This window comes from Atractosteus spatula, chromosome 14 (assembly GCF_055471065.1).
Source record: "Atractosteus spatula isolate fAtrSpa1 chromosome 14, fAtrSpa1.hap1, whole genome shotgun sequence".
Lineage (NCBI taxonomy): Eukaryota > Metazoa > Chordata > Actinopteri > Semionotiformes > Lepisosteidae > Atractosteus > Atractosteus spatula.
The window spans coordinates 11,647,808-11,666,636 of NC_142719.1; the positions used below are offsets into that span (position 1 = coordinate 11,647,808).

The following is an 18,829-nucleotide window of genomic DNA, read 5'->3' on the forward strand; positions in this document are numbered from 1 at the left end:
TGAAACTCAGATGAAGTCTTGGAACTTGCAATTTGTATCTTGGGAAAGGTGAGCATTTCACAGGAAAATTCCAAAGGGGAGATGGGTTTACTACACCAGCCTACAGCTCACTCTTAAAAGTGAAAGTTGAAAAACAGGTTTGTTTCCAACTCTGATTAAAGATATAGTCCCATTCTAACATTTTAAGACCAAAACCCTTACAAGTATACTTCAGTACTCTTCTGGGATTCTATAGAGATCCTTTGGAAATCCCAACTTTCACTGGAAAAGAGAATATAATTACCAGAAGAGTCCCTTAAGGGATCTGTAAGAAATGTGGTTTAGAAAATCCTGTAGGATTTCAGTACAATAGTGATTTTGTAGTGGAATCATGCAGGAATTTGTTGGTTGTATGGGCTGGGGAAGGGAGACGGTTTTATTTCCTTTGCATAGAAGCGGGACTGAGAAACCCTGATGACAAGAGTGAACTAGAACGTCTGAATGCTGCACGTGTTCAGCTCAAACTCCTATATTGTCTATAGGTTTAAACTTTAGGAGGTTTAAAAGGATAGACTTAATAAAGACAAAAAATCAATTAAGATCATTTTTCTGGTTGTCCAATGCCTTATTTTGGTAGGAAAAAGAGATCAAAGAGATAAAAAGTTAAAACTCCTCGTATTAAATTAAATTGACATTTGAAGAGATTTGTCCAAGAACACTGGGCTGATCTGCGCACTTGACATGCTTTTGTTCCTGCACAAGCAATTTCGGAGAAAGAATTAAGTCTTGTGAATGAAAGTGCACTTGCCTGCACAGATGTTTGCACACTTTATTAGGAGTGGGGTGGAGAGAACAGACGTCACATTGCACTAATATCAGAGCTAATATCTTGCTTTGTTAATTACACTCTGCCAGCGTCATGTTTGCCATTGCTGGGTAATAATGTGTTAGTCATTCCTGTTCGGCCTGCATGTTAATCAGACAGGCTCGCTTGCAGCGGTGGTTTATTAACAGCGCACAGATAGCAGCCTAATGCACCGGCAGACAAATGTTCCTCCTTTAGTCCCAGCCGATAAGCGATCCGATAAGTTGTTGAGGTCTACAAAGTTATTAGCAGCATTTTGTAGAAAATACAATCCAAAAAATTATATTACAAATTGAGAGCGTCTGTCCAAGAATGTCTTATTTTGAATTGTGTGGAGTCTTACAACCTCAGGGTACCTACAGTATATAAAGAAATTAATGTGCTTTGAATTGAATCCTCTATTTGTACATTCAAATTATTTTTATGTAATTTATGTTGTAAATTTTGTTGTATTACTCTTCCAGTGAATCACTGTTAACAATACGAGATGACCACATCCGACTAGGCTAATTTTAAGCAACTTGAGATTGTTCAGATGATAACCCAATAACCTTTTACTGTATTAGTACAATGTAAGATTCTCAATATGCTAATTTAACAGTCCCCAGGCTATGGACCAGTTTTATAAAAGTGTAGAGCTAAAAATTCTTTCTGAATTTGTTCCTGTATGTCTTAAATTTCCTTTTTTTCTTACTCCCTCAGGCGCTCGAGAAACATTGTCGAGTGGAAGCAGGGTTTTCTGGCATCAGAGATGTCTACACTAGTACGCCTGTCCACGACAACATGCAACAGAGTTTCTTTTTAGCAGAAACCTTGAAGTAAGCACCAGTCCGATCAGCTTTTGGAATGGCAGCTTTTTTCCCCCTGTCTGCAGAGCATGTTACAGCAAATTGAGATGTACACTATAACATTTCTCTCTCCCTCGCTCTCTCTTCATCTCCGTATGCCTGTGTCTCTCACTGTTTCTGTCTCTCCCTCTTTCTCTCTCAGTCAGTTCAAGTTGTGCCTTGCTGCATCAAGAGTGTTGTGTTTTTTGTGGCTAATGTGGATGATACTGTAGGTGTTTATCCATTACCGTGACAACAAATGCATGCCAGACCCCAGTGTAGTAAAATACTGGGCCCCTTATAATTTTGGACCCAAAGATTCTTGCATTGTTCTGAATCATAAACCCACTCAATATGTGATTATTCTTTCCATACTGTATATTACATCTGGTTTTCCACAGACATTTGCACATCCTTTGGAAATGTGTAATTTCTAGGAATTCCTCAAATCTGTTTGAGAAACGGTAACATGCGAGGCTTTTGCTCCTTGAATGAATTTGTTAGCAAAAATGTTGTCCTCCCCCCAGCCTCACCCCTCCCCAGGTCCAAATCTCATCGCTTTTTGTCAGCACTCGACACAACTAAACTGTCTGCCATCCCGTTTCAAAGCGCACAGATAACCAAAATATTTCTATTCTAACGGCTGCACTCACATGTGCTTAGGGGTGTCAACTTTTAAAGCTAGTGGCTTGCACAGATGCTTCATGGTACAATAGCTTTAAGACTTTGTTTATCAGGCCTGGGCAGAAGTCTTCATTTTTTTCTACAGTTAATGAAATAAAGAGACCAATTAAGCAGACAAGAGCTCAGGAAAGGGAATTAGTCGACCCACCATTGTAGCAACGCCTTACCCGCCTTACCGTTGAGAATTTAGTGCTTGTGGAGCCTAAGAAGAGAAGACGGTTCTCTGAAAGGGATTTTCTTCTCAGCTCTTCAGTGATTTGAGCCATCTTCTCTGTGATGGTGTGTCAGATTTAATAGAGCTGAAAGGACTGAGGAAAGCACCCAGTGCTCTAGTAGTTTTAAGAACTCTTAAGCCTTGCAATGGATTCTGATATCATATTGCTTTTCTCCTCCTGGTGTGAATCCCTCAGCACATCCCTTTTGTTCATTTCTTTAAAAAGTTAAGGCAAGTTTCTTTGTGACCAGCAATGATGAACACTTATCTGAGCTTTTTTTTCAGGCCTGGTTTATCAAACATGTTCCCTGAATATCAGCAATGAAAACAGCGGTCATGTTGTAAACTGGATTGAACAGTGGAACTTTTGTTGGGAAAGAAGAAAACTAAAACAGCATAGTTCTAGACAAAAGCAATCCAGGTCCAGAAGACAGAAAGGGATATAATAAACAGCAACAAAAGGAAAAAGACGGAGAGAGACAAATATTGCAGAGGAGACTAAAATAAGTGTTTTTCAGTATTGGAATGGCAGATTAAATAAATGTCTCAGACAAAGATGGGGAATTTTTAGTGGATGACAGGGAAGTATTAAATGTGTATTTCACTCAGATGCTAACTAGGGAAGAAACATATAACATGACACAGGCTATGTAAAGACAAAGTTCTGTATTAAATTGTATTAGCATAGAAGATACACGGTACAGATCCTCAGGACCTAATGACATTTTAACAGTGGTACTCCAGGATTTAAGTGATGTCTTAAACAAATCTCTTCCAGTAGTCTCTTCATACAAGGGAAAGACCCACTAACCAGAAAAATAGAAAATGTATTGTAGTGCCCATCTATAAAAAGGGTGTCAAAACCGTGGTAATAACTAGTGTAATCTTCCAGGTTTCCCACAATGCTTCTACACTTGTGATCTATGTCCCAGTCTTGTACAAAAAGCTGTAATGCTAGCCACTGCTGTGTTTGAGACTGCTCTGTTTTGGTTGTGGTTGTGTGTTGTGTAATTTCGATGGCAGCAGTGCTCTCTCTAGAGTCCCAAGGCTGAAGAATTGTGAAAATTAATTCTTTTATGAATACCACTATTCTAAAACTACAGTGTAGTTTGCTTGTTTAGAAAGTAAGAAATCACGTTTGCTGTAAATTGTGACTAAGAGATGTGAAGAAAGCTGAGTGAACTATTTTTTAAACAATTTTTAACAATCTTTTTAACAATCATCCACTCACCTGGTGTTTTCACATGTGGAGACAATGGGAAGTCTGCTGTTGAATCTCCGGAGCGCTTTCACATCTTTGTGTGCATCTCTGGCAGCAGTATGTGATCTGCACGTCTGTCATATAAAAAGAGCAGTAGTCAGCAGTTTGGTTTCATGATTCCCGGTTGATTAAAAGGAGATTTTCTTTTTTATCCAGAGATTCTCTGTAGATTTGAAAAAGAGTTGTGAAGACAACGTAGCAACACAAATGTATGATTTCACATATATTGTCCTGTACATGGTTACTGTTCCAGCCTCCTCAAAGCTAACCTGAAAAAGGTCAGATCTGGGAGTCTGCCAGTGACAGATTTGGAGGTAGTTTATGGTGTATCATAAATTTTTCACGTTACATGTAAGACTACTGTACAGTATGTTCACCCAACAGCTTTTTATAAGATTCTGAGGTGATGAACTTTCCTAAAAAATGTAAGCAAAAGTGATTCATATATTAGATTAGACTTAAATTAGGTAATTGCAAAAACTGTAGTAATCTAAATTGTACCTATTTTATTTAATGCGCTAGAGAAAACAGCACTTCTGTGAATTATTGTGCATGATGTGGATGAAAGGTTGATCATTATAGCTCTAAGAGAATGTAATCGAGCAAACTGACAAACTGAGTTGGAGTTGTGTGATGTTGTGCCCTGATCAGTCTCTTAATTGTGTAGTAAAGGCAGGGCATGTTCGTTTGAACTTTATAGGGTTTCGCAAAAGCTGGACGATTCCCTGGGCTCCCTCAGGTTGTTTCTCAGTGGTGACCCCTGTGGCTGTTTGGGTGTGTCCCGGCTAGCAGTGCTATTGAAGAGGATTGAAGCTGTACTCCCTCAGATGCCTGAGCTCTGCTGGCGGTGCTGTGGGGCTCACTGAGGGAATCAGAGCAGAAAACATGAAGAACAAACCTTTTGCAGGGCTTGTGTCTCTCATCCCCTGCCCCCTTGCCAATGTGACAGCTATTTAGCAAGTTGAGCTGGTAAATAGTTGGCGATTACAGTGCAAAAGGATCGGGCGAAACTGTGATTTATAATGAATAATTCCTTACACTTATATAGCGCTTTCCTGGACATGCCAATCAAGGCACTTTACAGGTTATGGGGACTCCCCTCCACCACCACCAATGTACAGCATCCACCTGGATGATACGACAGCAGCCATAATGCACCAATACGCTCACCACACACCAGCTATCAGTGGGGAGGAGAACAGAGTAATGAACCCAGTTCATATACAGCATGGGAATTATTAGGAGGCCATGATTGGTAAAGGCCAATGGGAAATATGGCCAGGATGCTGTGGTAACACCCCTACTCTTTTTAAGAAACACCCTGGGATTTTAATGACCACAGAGTCAGGACCTCGGTTTTACATCTCATCCAAAGGATGGCACCACTCCCCGGCACTATACTGGGGTATTAAGACCCACACAGACCACAGGGTGAGTGCCCCCTGCTGGCCCCACTAACACCTCTTCCTGAAGCAACCTTAGTTTTTCCCAGGAGGTCTCCCATCCAGGTACTGACCAGGCTCACACCTGCTGAGCTTCAGTGGGCTGCCAGTTGTGAGCTGCAAGGCGATATGGCTGCTGACAAAAATTTAAAATAAAAATGACATTGGCAGGGTGGAATGTATCAACACTCTTGGTCTTTATCTTTCTCCTTCCCGCTGCAGGTACCTGTACCTGCTGTTTTCTGACGACAGCCTCCTCCCGCTGGAGGACTGGGTGTTCAACACTGAAGCCCACCCCCTGCCTGTGGTCCGACGCCAGTGCATGACAGGAGACAGGGACAGTGAGTCCCAGGCGTGGGGGCAGCAGCAGAAGGAGCAATAGCACACCCCCCTCGCTGGAGGAGACGAGCTTTCAGCCACTCCACTGGGTTGAGATTTCATTTCCTTTCCAGTAAAGGATTTCGTCATTATGCTGTGATTGTATTTTGTGAGCCGGCTGTCCGCTGTGAAGGACGCCAGCATTTCCGTGGACAATCAGACAATGTTAAGAGCACTTTCTCTCTCAAATTCTTTCCTCTATGAGGAAAACTAGTGGCCACAAACGGGGGCTGCTGATTTTTGGGCCATATTGTGAAATCAAAAACCACTGAGCTACTTATGATCACTTGCTTAATTAAACATTATACAGTATATGTGTGTGCGCACACATATATATGTACGGTATTTTCTTAGTGTTGATTTGACCAAAGGATATTTTTTCATTGTTTTACTTTTTGCCCATACCTCCCTTACAGCTTTGTGATCCTTTCCTTTTTTTCAACTTTTATTTGGCTTTTAGAGATCGTAGGTATAGCACATTTATCTGACTGGTGGAATATGATATTAATGAACTCGAGCTATATATTCAAAGTATATAATTCTCCTGGACTTTTTAAAACATTTTTACTGTGTTTCCTCAGATACATCTGTAATAAATAACCCTCTTTTGGAAGACGGGATAAGTAAAAGGGCCTTTGTACAGTTTGATTATATTCTCTTTTTTTTTTCCCTTGCTTCATTAATTATGCTCTTCTCGTTTGGCTCAGCAGTGCAACTTAGCCTGCCGCTAACTGCAGAGCATTTAAGACATCCTGTCACTGGGTGCACACTGGCTGCAGACTGTGGGCTTTCATTATAAAGAAGCTTGACTAGTGACAAGTAATTAAAAAGTTTCCACCACGCGGAAGAGCACCAAGTGAGATTTTGGCACACAAGCAGCATCCTTGCTAGGCAAGCTCACTGAATCGCAAACAGGAAGACATAATTATCAGGTATGAAGTGCAACCAGCTTTTTTTAGATGAGTTGCTGTGTTGGCAGCAGTAATTTTACAGCTGACTTTGTTGACCCTTGAGGAGGGAGGCCACAGTGCCTCTGTGTTCTATTTACTGTGACTTTGCATTCCTGTTTAGTGTATTTTTTTTTTGCTTTTCTCTCAGGTGCTTATGTAAAACAGAACAAGATGTTTTTTTTTCGGATTCTGTTGTTAATTTGACCTGTTTTGCCTCACATACTTTGTTGAAATTTTGAAAATGCCGGTAAAAAGGCTTGTGCAACTTTGTACATTTCAAATCCCGACTCTGTGCTTCTGTTCTTTCTGCGTGTGGTTTTCTGTGTTGGGGTCCAGCTATGAAAAACTGTTGAAGATGGACCAGCAGGGCTTGATATTGCTCCCTCTGCTGCAGTTCTGTACAGTAAACTAGCATGGTGCTAAACAAACAGTGTTTGTAAATGTCTCAAAGCAACCTATTTACCTTACTAATACTTGGAACAAATCACTTTAACTCGCCCACCTATCACAAATTATGATGTGAAGTGACTTAATTTGCAAGAAACCTGTTTTTTCTACCTTTAAGAACAGCCATCAAGCAGTTTGTAATTTGCCGACTGGATGGAAGCTTGATGTTTTAATTTAGTGCAAGCTGCAATTTCTTTTTTATGTTTGTTAAACGTTGCTGCCCATTTTAATTCAAGGAGGAGGAGTTTATTGTTTTTATTCCTGATTTGGATACTTGCTCCAGCCATTTTAATGCCTTACCACTTGAGTGGTCTTTTTGGAAAGTTTTGTTTTTGAAGTAGATCCTGTAATGGAAGATCTTCCACCTCTGATGGAAGAAGCCTCTTTTCGACTCTTCTCAATTTTCCATTGTTTGGTTAGTTCCTGATTAAGGTGGAGAAGAGGCCTGATTCAAATAGCGTGCTATGTTGGGGTGACTCACCTGGCTGAGAAGAGTAGGATAGGGGTTCCCTCATCTGATAAGGGGTGAGACAGGGTGCTTCTGCCAAGGCAAAGATGAGGGTGGTGAAGCAAATCGCTCAAGTGAGTCCATAAAAAGCCATGATATTTATATGCAGGGAGTTGGAAGTGTGAGAGACTAGAATTAGAGAGGAGGTCAAGCTTTGTTTTAAACTGGTTTTGTGAACCAGCGTTATTCATTTTTAATTTTTCTGATAATAGAACCAAACAATAAGTACAGACCCCTCCAATTCTTGCCTGGTTGCACCAAGGAATCTTGAGAACTGGGCAGCTTGTTTCTGTTTTGTTTTGTAGGGTTGCACACTGTACTTATATTAGGCTGATGCATTGATGCACAGTGAAAGTTCCCACTAAATTAAAATTAATGTGTAAAGTAAGCAGTGGTGGTTTCTTAAACGGTCACTGCTTTTAAATGCTACGAGGCACTTTCATCATAAAAAAGTCTTGCATAATAAAATTAGTCAAATTTATCTTGAAAGAATCTTTTTTGGCAGTTGTCCAGGCAGTGTGCTTTCGTCTTCTGTTAATTAATGAATTGTCTTCATTTGCATAGATTTCTTTTTCACCGGTCGTCAATAACATTGATTGGGCTGTCCACACAGCTCAATCGAAAGAAATCCTTGTTGGTAAAAGAGAGAAAACCATATTGTTTAATCAGTCAATTCACTCCTTATCATTTCTGGGTCCAGATATCCATTCAGTCTCAACATGTTCTGTAAGCACAGGACCAGTTAGCTAACTTATGTTCTTCAATGGGGGTTTTCCAGGGCTTTTTGTGTTACTACTATTCCTTAATTACCAAAAGAACACAGCTTTATTCCAATACATCAGCTAGGCCCCGTCTGCTATTCAAGCAGCCATTTGTTTTCCTCTAGGTCCCTGTGCACTTGGGTAAAATGTCACTTTCATTCAAGTCTTTCAATACCTTCAACCCCTAAAACGACAAAAGCAATTAGATGTGAATAACACTCCCACTCCAGATTTTTTTCGTGTAAGGAAAACAAAGTAGCGACGTGGGAATTACTCTTTAACACTGGGAACAGAAAGAAGCAGGAGTTAAATCAGAACGGCTGAACAGCAGCAAAATAAGGAAATGCGCTTGGGGAACGTCACTGGAGAACGGGTATAATTGTCCTGGAAACTTTCCAGATGAAGGACGGCAACTCTTGCAAAAAGGACACGCCCTGGTTTCCGGGAAGGTTAATTAACAGTGAAAGTATCTACCAGATTCTGTCCTGGCGTCTGGGTGGTGGAGGAGGAAGGAGGGAGTTTTATTTAGAAGGAAACTCAGGACATTTTCTCTTAGTGCAGTGATGCAAAGTGACTTTCACACACTCCTATCCATCTATTCAACTTAAAGGCTCAATAAAATGGGTGTCCTTTAAGGATACAAATGTTGTCTATAATATACAGCACACTTCTGGCTTTAGTTAGTTGCAACTTCATTTTTGTCTGGAATAATTTTGCAATGGAATGTTCCTGGGGGTGGCTTAAAAACTAGTGTGTTTTATGGAAAACTAAGAATTGAATATTGCTATCAGTGATTTCAGTATGCAAAATCATCATCATAAGACTTATTGATGGACAATACTAATCTTGAGTGTTCAAGCTTTGATTTCCTGCTTTGAGACCTTTTTAAAGGTTGAATTTCATCATTTTTAATAAAGATAAATTCAGCCCCGTCATATCTCCATTATAGAAAGTGATGAAGTGAAGGTTGAGCATATTTTTCATATTCATTATTTTTCAAAGATTTTTCAAACTTTGACATTTTAATTCTATGTTCATGTACCCCGCCAATCTAATTTTCTTTTTGCCACCCTGGGAAGTCAAACATGAACTGTGCAGAACCCTCTGGTTTAAGCTTGCTGGCAAGTGTAGGCAATTGATACTGTACAATTTTTTTTTCAAGCAATCACTTGTGTTCATGATGAGGAAATTCTTGTTAATTTTACCTCCCAGGAAGAGTGGCACTAACCAAGGATATCAATGCAAAGCACCCCATTAGTAATTCAGTTTAGCTTTTTGTTACTGTGACTTTTTACTGTGACAACCTATGTGATAATAAATCTCAATTTTCATCACGATTTTAAAAAACAGACCACTAAAAATGAAATTATTACAGTACTTTGTTTTAAGCATCACTAAATCATGGCATGTTTAGCTGTAAGCATAATATATAGTTAAGCCTTTGTAAACTGGCTATCCTTGATTTTAAACACTTGATCGTGACAAACACCTAAGAGATGCCCTAATAGTGATGTCTAAAATAAAGGCTTACAACAACTGGTCTAGACCTATCATTTCTTCATTCTGTGCGTGGAGTGTTGTAGAGCTAGTGATTATGGAGTTCAGCTTGTGGTGATTTCTGACAAAATCTAACCCTCTTTCTATGGGATTTGCAGCGTTTAATCAATGTCAGCTTCACCTCGCTGACAGGAGCAGCAGAAGCCAATGTACAGACTCTGCAGGGAGCCAGAGACAAACTCAGCAGCCCTGTGTGTCCAGGCGCTGATCCTATTTTAACTCTAATGCCTTTATAAGAGCCAGAGCTTTCCTTAGAGAATGTGTGTAATGTGTGATATTAATATCTTAGGAGACGGTATGAGAAGTTTCTTCTTTTGATCTGGATGAGTTTGTGTAGACTGGTGTATCTGTCAGCCTGGCAGATAGCCTTTCTGAACCAGTCAATTATTCGGATGCTACTGACCTGCAGGATCACTGGGCCTACTCCTGACGTCTCCAGCCGTCTCTTCCTGGTGAACAGGTCAGTGATTTTTTTATCCTTCCATCCATTCATTTTCTAACTCCTACCTCCAGTTCAGGGTCATGGGGGAGCTGGAGCCTATCCCAACCAGGCATGCACACTATGGCTGCTCTTGCATCATGCAGGTGGGGGCGGCACATTGGTGGTGGCGGAGGGGAGTCCCCATTGCTTGTAAAAAAGCATTTTGAGTGGCATGTCCAAAAAAGCACTTTATAAAAGTAAGGAATTATTCCATATTCTTACCCTGTCCCATAAAACCCGGCTCAGTTTAAACCACCATCCTGAAAGAGTCCTGAATGTGTTTCCTAACTTCTTGTTTCAAGTTGTTGAAAGTGAAAATAAAACATGGAGCAAACACATGCGAACACAGGGATAACATGCAAACTCCACAGAGACAGCACCTGAGGACAGTTCTGTATTGCACAGGGCGAATGAGGATCTGTGCATGTACAGTACACTGTACTATATGACTTCCTATTGGACTCATTTGTCACTTGGCACAGTGATGTCCAAATTACAGGGCTGAAAATGAACGTTACTGGTTAAGCCACTCAAGAACCCATCCAAAGGAATTAATAATAATCATTAGCAATAATAATCACTATTTTATAATAATGACTAATAATTAATTAATGATGATAATAATTATGAAAATAGGTCAGGACTGTGGTCCAGTGGTTGGCAGTGATGACCCAACACCATTATAGAATATACTATATACTTAAATAAAGAAAATTGTGAGAATATTTTTTCTGAGCAAATACAGCATCAATCAATTAAATAATTAAGAAATTGTATGGAATTGTTTAAATCCAGGTATATAACTGCTTGTATTTTCCAAGAAGCTGCATGTTGAGTGTTCCTCTCCCTAAGAGTAACCATTTTTTTCAAGTAGAATCCAAAACATGACTTGTAAGAGGTGAATACATTCAGGAGTATTCCTTTATTAGAGTTTTAATAATATATCCCTGAAGCTTTTATACTCTACTCTTTCAAGGCTGTTTTTTTTTAAACTGAAATTAAATGAATTCAGGTAACGTTTCACAAGCCCTGATTCACGGCAGACTGCCACTCATGCTGTTAGACACAGAGTAGGAGAGCTCCAGCAATGCAGGAGTGAACTGTAAACTGATCAGTGACAATAATATAATTAGCCTAGTTTACTATGTACAGTATGTTCATCTTAATTAGGGCCCATTGCATGAGCAAGGAATACCGTAATAAACAGGATTTTCTGATTTCTCCTTCATATGATAATGAAATATAAACCATAGTGTTCCAGCTGCTGCAGTCTCAGAAAAACAAAAAACACTTTTCAGAAAGAGAGAAAATAATTACTCGGTAATGGAATCAGCTTTGTTGTTTGTTTGGGGAACGTTAAGGGCAAATTTAATTGACGGGCAGAAAGGCAGGTATTAAAGCTGACAGGAAATGATGTCGGTAATTTTAACAATCAAACAGAGCCTTCGCTGTCGTGGGAAAAGATGAGCCACTGTTTGTGTTTCTTTTTCTGCACTTCAGTGCATTGATCTCTCATCTCCCTGAACTGCATTCTAGTCTATTACAGTAGATAAAGGCTGGACATCCTATTAACAAAACAAAATACCCTTTGATGTTTTCCAGCATACAAGAAAAGCTTGGCTTTCGAAATTGCATATTGATTTTAGTGTGGCTGAAATGTTCTGTACACAGGAAAAAAAGAGCACATTGATTTTGCCACCCTTCCAAAAACTTTGTCAGATCAAATATAATGATGTTTTGATGCATGGCTCTCTTCAAGGAAAGAAGTGGCCTCTACATCTCAGTAGCTGTCATCTTCTAACTTCAGCAGGGGTCTGTGGCTTTTTTCTGTGGTGCAAGCCTTCAGGAAGTCAGTGGATGTCCACCAAAGGTCAAGCTTAATGTGATGCATTCTGACCTGCCTCTGACCTCTTGTATAACACAGGCAGTATGGAATATGGATCAAACATCATATTTACTTCAGGTGGGTAGCTGCGTCAGCATGCGTAGGCTGCAAAGGAACAAGAAATAGGTTTATTCCATGCTGAAAAAAAGAAGAAAGAGAACACAACGTTTCGGCCAAAATGTTGTGTTCTCTTTCTTCTTTTTTTCAGCATGGAATAAACCTATTTCTTGTTCCTTTGCATCATATTTACTTTACAGGTAGCCTTTGTGTAGAACCATGAAAGGACACTAGCAAGAGCAACAAAAGAAGGAGTGAAAGTCTTTCAGTATTTTTAGAACTAAAGTAGCACTTAAGTAAGCGCCAGTTTCTAATTTCAGTAAGCGCAGCAGGATCAGTCATGGATCAATGCACATTACCATGTAAAAAGACACCGACAGACAATTCTCATGCTTCTTTCTAAATTCTACAGAGTTTGGGACATACTGGTCTTTTCTTGTTGTGTACTTTTACCCAGACAAAATTTGGGTTGGGACACACTTGTCAGTTTAGTAGACGTTTACCAGCAATTTGTATAAGAGTACGTACAGTATATGGGGTTGCGGTCGGTGGGTTCAATTCTTGGAGTGCTATCTGTGTGGAGCTCGTACGTTCTCCCTAGGTTTGTGTGGGTTTCCTCTGGTTTCCTCCCACAGTCAAAAAATATGCTGGTAGGTTAATTGGCTTCTGGGAAAACTGGCCCTGGTGTGACTGTTTGTGTGTGTCTGTGTTTGTGTCTGTCAGTACCCTGCAATGGTCTGGTGTTCTTTGCGCTTATTGCTTGGTGGGATTCTGACTCCCCTGCAATGCTGAATTGGCAAAAGCGAGTAGAAAATGGATGAATGGATATTGGTTTGTTCTATGAAGATGGGAACCTGACAGGTTGAGTTTTAAAGCAACATTCATTCTTTTTGTCCTGCCTGTGAACAAAAATCAAGCAGCTTATAATAACAACAGACTTTAAACAAGAATGAAATCTGTTTCCCAGGTCCACATTAAATGAGTGGAGGTGCTTTTGGAAAATGGAGGGAAAGCTTTGCTCTTGAGTGAAATGCTTTAAAAACTAAAATGAAGTACATTTTCCTAAAGCAAAGAGGCTAATCCCTCAAACGGAACATACAGACCAAGGACACCTATTCTATGAGAAGGTTTAGCACACTACATGGGCAGCTCTATAGGTTTCAGTAGCTCTGATAAACCTTAAGACATAGTAGAGGCATGATTTGAATTATTTTGCTTTATTGCCACAATTCATCAGGGATCATTGATGAAGCATGTCTTAGATGACATTTAATTCCATTTAATTCGAGCTGATGATGACACTGTTCTCATCTGTAAGTTCTTTTCCCAGTGACTATTCCAAGCACTTTTTCTGTCTTGTTGTTGGGATGGTTTTCTGGAGGAACTTTAGGCTATCGCTGGTTCCTTTATTTAGGTGCTGTGGTGTGCTAAGCATCCGAAAACTGCTTTAAAACTCCTGTCAGAACTGCTTAATTAAATTAACTTTTCACTCTGATTAGTACAGAGTTGTTTTGTATTGTGAAATAGTATTACTGGTAAATTTAGCTAAGAAAAGCAATCCTAACTGACTAAACATGTTATACAGTATACAGTACATGTAAATTTTCCTTCAAATAGGCACACAAAGAAGCCAACACCTAAATATGGAGTCCTAGGTTTATTGTTTGAGTATAAGCCCTGATCACACTTTTCACACAGCGATGAGCTTTACTAGCTTATTGAAATGGAAATGTACATGTTATCGGATTCAACTCTGTTATAACTGTTATTTTCAAGAGCTGTGGGAGCTTATTTTTTTTTGCAAGCTGTTTTCGTTTTTTCACTAGACTACAGCAGACTATTTTTTGTAACATTGTTTGAAATGAATTGAAGTTTATACTTTCCACAATTTATCCCTACAGAATGACAATATTCCCTCATGGATGCCCAAATGGAAAATATTTAGAACCTATTTCTCATCTTCTTTTTCTGACTGTTTTCAAATTCTGTACAACGGATAAGCCTCTTGATACTGTAGTAACAGACAAATAAGTTCTAGAACCCGAGATGAAGTTTAAACAACTGAGTTTATTGCATGCAAGGAACAATAAGACCAAAGTATTGTTCGAAATATAGGTACGAAACGTCCAGTTTATATAGCAAATTTCAGCCGCTTCTGACGCAAATTGTTACCATGGTAGTGGGGGGCCATCTGTGTTTGGACATTCCCAAGACCTTGAACACTTGTGGTGGTTGGTTTTTATCTTTTCTTAGTTAGGGGGGTCTTTATCTTGCACTTGGAATTTCATATCAATTAAGTCCCATCCCTGCCATAACTCAAAGGTGCCTAAGCATGGAATGTCTTGTGTTACAAGAAGTCTTTGTGCAGAAAGAAATCAGTTAACCTCTTTTTCACATCTTATATCTTTCTTCAATACCTTCAGCGTTAATGGATTATCTGACACTGCACAGCTGTCAGAGCTGTGCCATGCAAGTACTGTACTTTTATAACATGGATGAATTTAGTGTTACCTAATCAGCGTTTAAGAAAGTGTTCTTGCTTGTAATACACTTTTAACAAAGCCAATATTCACTTCTAAATGCGTTTTCAAAACTTTTAGTCATGTCTTTTGAGGAACACAGGGACTGTGCACATTATTATTGTTGTTTTTATAAAGCTTTTAAGTATTATATGAAGTAAATAAATTACCGGTTAATAAATTGTTTACTTGAATCTGGATTAATGAAAAACTTTGACCCATTTGCCAAATATAATACCTGTATCAGACTGAGAGCAGCTGCTGAAAACAAAATGCACAGCCCATAAAATATATTTAGAGATTAGAGAGAAAAGCTGCCTCAGAAACATGAGTATATTTGGTCTTCAGTGGAAATCAATCCAGATTTAAAAATTGAATCTGGTTTAAACAAAACTCTGGAGTGGCTGAGGCCACCAGGAGCTGATGTTGAGAATCACTCTTGAAAAACACAACAGCATGTCAAAACCATTTCTTCAGATAATTATAGTAGTAATACATGAACTGTTGCAGGTCAAACAAAGACCCTCACACCAGGGCACATTTTCTCAGAATTCAGTTTAACTTACCACTGTGTCTTTGGACTGTGGGAGGAAACAGATACACATGGAGGAAACATATGCAAACACTGGGATAACATGCAAACTCCACAGAGTCAGAACCTGTGGTCCAGAATTGAACCCCTGTGCCCCAGTGCTTGGGGGCAGCAAGGCCAACCACTGTGCCACTGTCCTGCCCTCCTCTTTTTAGATGCTTCTAACATTATTTAAGAGATACACAAGATAAACGGAAGAGTACTCCATTTATTTATAGATATTGAGCATTTTCAACCCTGGATAGAAGCATTAACATGTACAGTATGTCAGTCAATGAAGAAGAAGTCCAGATTTGGGTGGATCAGCAGTGGACATACAGCCTTTCCAGCTTTCCTATATTTCAGTTGCTGCTTTCTGAGGGCAGATGTGCCACTGAGTCCTGGATTTACGTCAACCCCGTGTTTGTGCAGTTGCTGCTTCTCAGCTGCTGATATCTCGGCTCTTCCTTTAATTGCATTGATATGGTAATAAGTAACCACAAGACCTGAAAAATGAAGGATTTTGAGGGAAGCTCACAGCTAAGGATATAGTGAAGTCTCTACACAGCGAAAGCTTGGTAAACTATGTACTGTATGTGCTGAAGAACAAAGTCTCCTTCTAGGTGGATGTGTATAAATATGTATTTTAGAAAATGTACCTCTGCTGGACTTTGGCAAGATTTAAAGATCAAATGGAACACAAATGAGAATATATCCTTCCACCCTCAAGGACTAGAGTCCCTCATTAAGCCATTTCTTAATTGATCCTGTGCTTAAACCACTGTTCCTGATCTTTAAATAACAGGCAATTTAGGATGACCCAGCAGAATAACGGGATTGAGGATGAATGTGAATGTCAATGTTACAGAAGAGGTGAGTAATCAATGTGTAAGAATCTATGTACAGTATGTGTAAGCATGCAAGACGAGACAGCCCCTCTGCCACGGGCTTGTTGTTGGAGTTAGAACGTTGCCAGGATGACCTTCTTTGTTCAGAGAGGGTCCCTAAAGGTTCCCTGCTGTAGCCATAAATCCTTAATTTTCAGTTTGCCTTGTAATGAGATTTTTTTGGAAAACACATCAAATGTATCAAATGTATATAATTCAACTCTTTGGTATAATTAACTTTTTAAAGATATTTTTTTCTTGAGTAGATTCAAAAGATGGGAAAGAATAAGAAAAACTACTTTTTAGTTACTACAGACTATCGGAAAGTTAATACAATAGAAATAAGCAGAAATAACAGAAAATATTAAAATAACAGCACCTGTAGCCTACAGGATGGAAAATATACTGTATCATGTAATCAAATCCTGACAGCAGTGCCATGATATATTAAGCATTACTGTAACCAACATGTATATTTATGACATGTTTAATCTAACAAACTAACCAAACTTTGAACATGGCCAAAGCCAAATGCAGAAGAAATACTCCATAACTTCATAAAAAAGAAAAGATATAGGTAAATTAAAAGGCCTTTTAGAGGAAACAAAATATACTATACAACAAAAAGAATGGAGTAGGAAAATATGATAGGTAAGAAATAATGGGAATGGAAAGATATTATATGTGAAAATATGAGTAATAGTTGAAATTATTCATAATTTTCCATTTTAAGCAAACATTCTTGCAGTCTTGGACACCCCAAGAAGCTGAATCCACTAGTTTGGTCTCCATATTGTTGAAATCAGTGCTTTCTAGCCCTGGACCTGTGGGATCTCTGTGCCTGCTGGCCTTCATGCTTGCTGAGCTCTGAAATCACTGGTGCTAGCTAAAGCCTTTAATTGATCTGATTCCTTGTTCTTCTGTTTCTTCATTCACTCTTTAGTTTTTTTTTAAACGAGCAACTGCAAGCTCATTGTTTCCAGCAACCTTGGCATACAGAGCTTAAAGCAGTCTTTCCTCAAGAGTTCTTAAAACAGTTTACTCCCATAATTGTCTAAACAGCTCTTAAGTGATCAGCTCCCGGTGAACAGACACAGGTGGGAATGACAATGTACTGTATCAAACACTCCTACAGTGAGTGTGTGTTTTTTTCTGCTCCAGAGGACCACAGACAGTAGGCCTGATTCTCAGTATGAATACAGACTGTGAAATTGAGGGTTCACGATCTTTCTGGCTGTGGGAATTTTAAGCAGGAGGTGTCAGAAAAGTTACCAGAGAAGTACAGTAACTGGCTTGCTGTGGCCAAGCGTTTGTAGCGACGTCTCCTTGTGATCCTTTAACATTGGCTCTGCCCATCATTGTGAGGCAGAAATCCTGAAGTATTGGATGCTTCAATCACAATGGGGAGAAAAGGAACTGAGTGTAGACTATCGTGAGACAAGTTAGTTTTACCTACCAATGACACATTGTTGCAATAGTATTCCAGTTGTCCGCATTTATGATGATGTTTTACCTCATTCAAGTAAGGCATTTATGATTTTTCTAGGCTATAGGAATTGTTGCATTGGTTTCAGTCTGTTGTGTTAGCCCCCCCCCCTTCACCTTTACCATTATAGAGTCATCTCACAGATAAGGGGTCTCCATTCTGACCCTGGAGAGCCCCAGTCCAGCTTGTTTTATATGTAATCATTAACTCCTCAATTCCTGAAGGCCAGGAACAATCAGTAAAGGCAGTGTGTGTGTGTAGAAATTAAGGAATAGGTTTATTCTTTGCTAAAAAGAGAATAAAGAAAACACAACATTTTGGCTGTGGAGCCTTCTTTAGGTGCGAGGAAGACAGGACAGTAAGCAAAGGTAATGTAGCATAGGAGAACAAAAGCTGGGATAGAGGAGGAGCGAGGGGCGGGAGCAGGAGACAGACAGAGTGGCCAATCAGGTAGTGAGAAGTCAGGATAGGTGAAGAGAGGTGTGAAATGAAACTTACAATGAATAGAGAGAATTTAGAAGAAAATTAGTCTGTCATTGAGAGAAGGGGAAAGGTGTGATCCTAGCTGCAGGATAATTTTAGTTTCTGTAGTCTTTCTGATATTGGAGTTAGGAAAACCAGCTCTGAGAACACAGACAGAGAGATATGATATGAGATATGATAAAAGTATGATCATGGCCGTCAGAGGTGAAATGAGAAACAATAGGCTTGGAGCAATCTTTAATCTTCACAGCCCTAACATGTTCTCTGAAGCGGTCTCCGAGTCTCCTTCCTGTTTCCCCAATGTAAATGGCTGGGCATTTACTGCAAGAGATACAGTAAATAAGGTTGCTGGAGGTACAAGATGTCATCTGAGTGATCCGGAATTGTCCTGATGAGCCTTGAATGAGTGCGGTGTTAGATATGTACTTGCAGGTGATACAGCACGCTCTGTTGCAAGGGAAAGTGCCCGGTGTAGAGATTGTTGGAATAAAAACCAGGAAATCCACTGCATTGCCTTTATTGACACATCACGTGTTTGACTGATCAATTGTTTGAAGAAGTATTCCGCATCTTAATTAACAGGTGAT

At 39.5% G+C, this 18,829-nt stretch overlaps 1 protein-coding gene across 2 annotated transcripts in view; it reads left to right on the forward strand.

Annotated features, from left to right (window-relative positions):
* The window catches only part of LOC148820629 (mannosyl-oligosaccharide 1,2-alpha-mannosidase IA), a 214,072-nt gene extending 207,191 nt beyond the window's left edge, over nucleotides 1-6,881 (forward strand). For both annotated transcript variants that reach the window (XM_088932790.1, XM_088932791.1), the window contains 2 exons: nucleotides 1,547-1,662; nucleotides 5,495-6,881. In XM_088932790.1, coding sequence (XP_088788916.1) covers nucleotides 1,547-1,662; nucleotides 5,495-5,654 — 276 coding nt within the window. In that variant the 3' untranslated portion in view covers nucleotides 5,655-6,881. The remainder of the gene's footprint in view (nucleotides 1-1,546; nucleotides 1,663-5,494) is intronic.
* The last annotated feature ends 11,948 nt before the right edge of the window (nucleotides 6,882-18,829 follow it).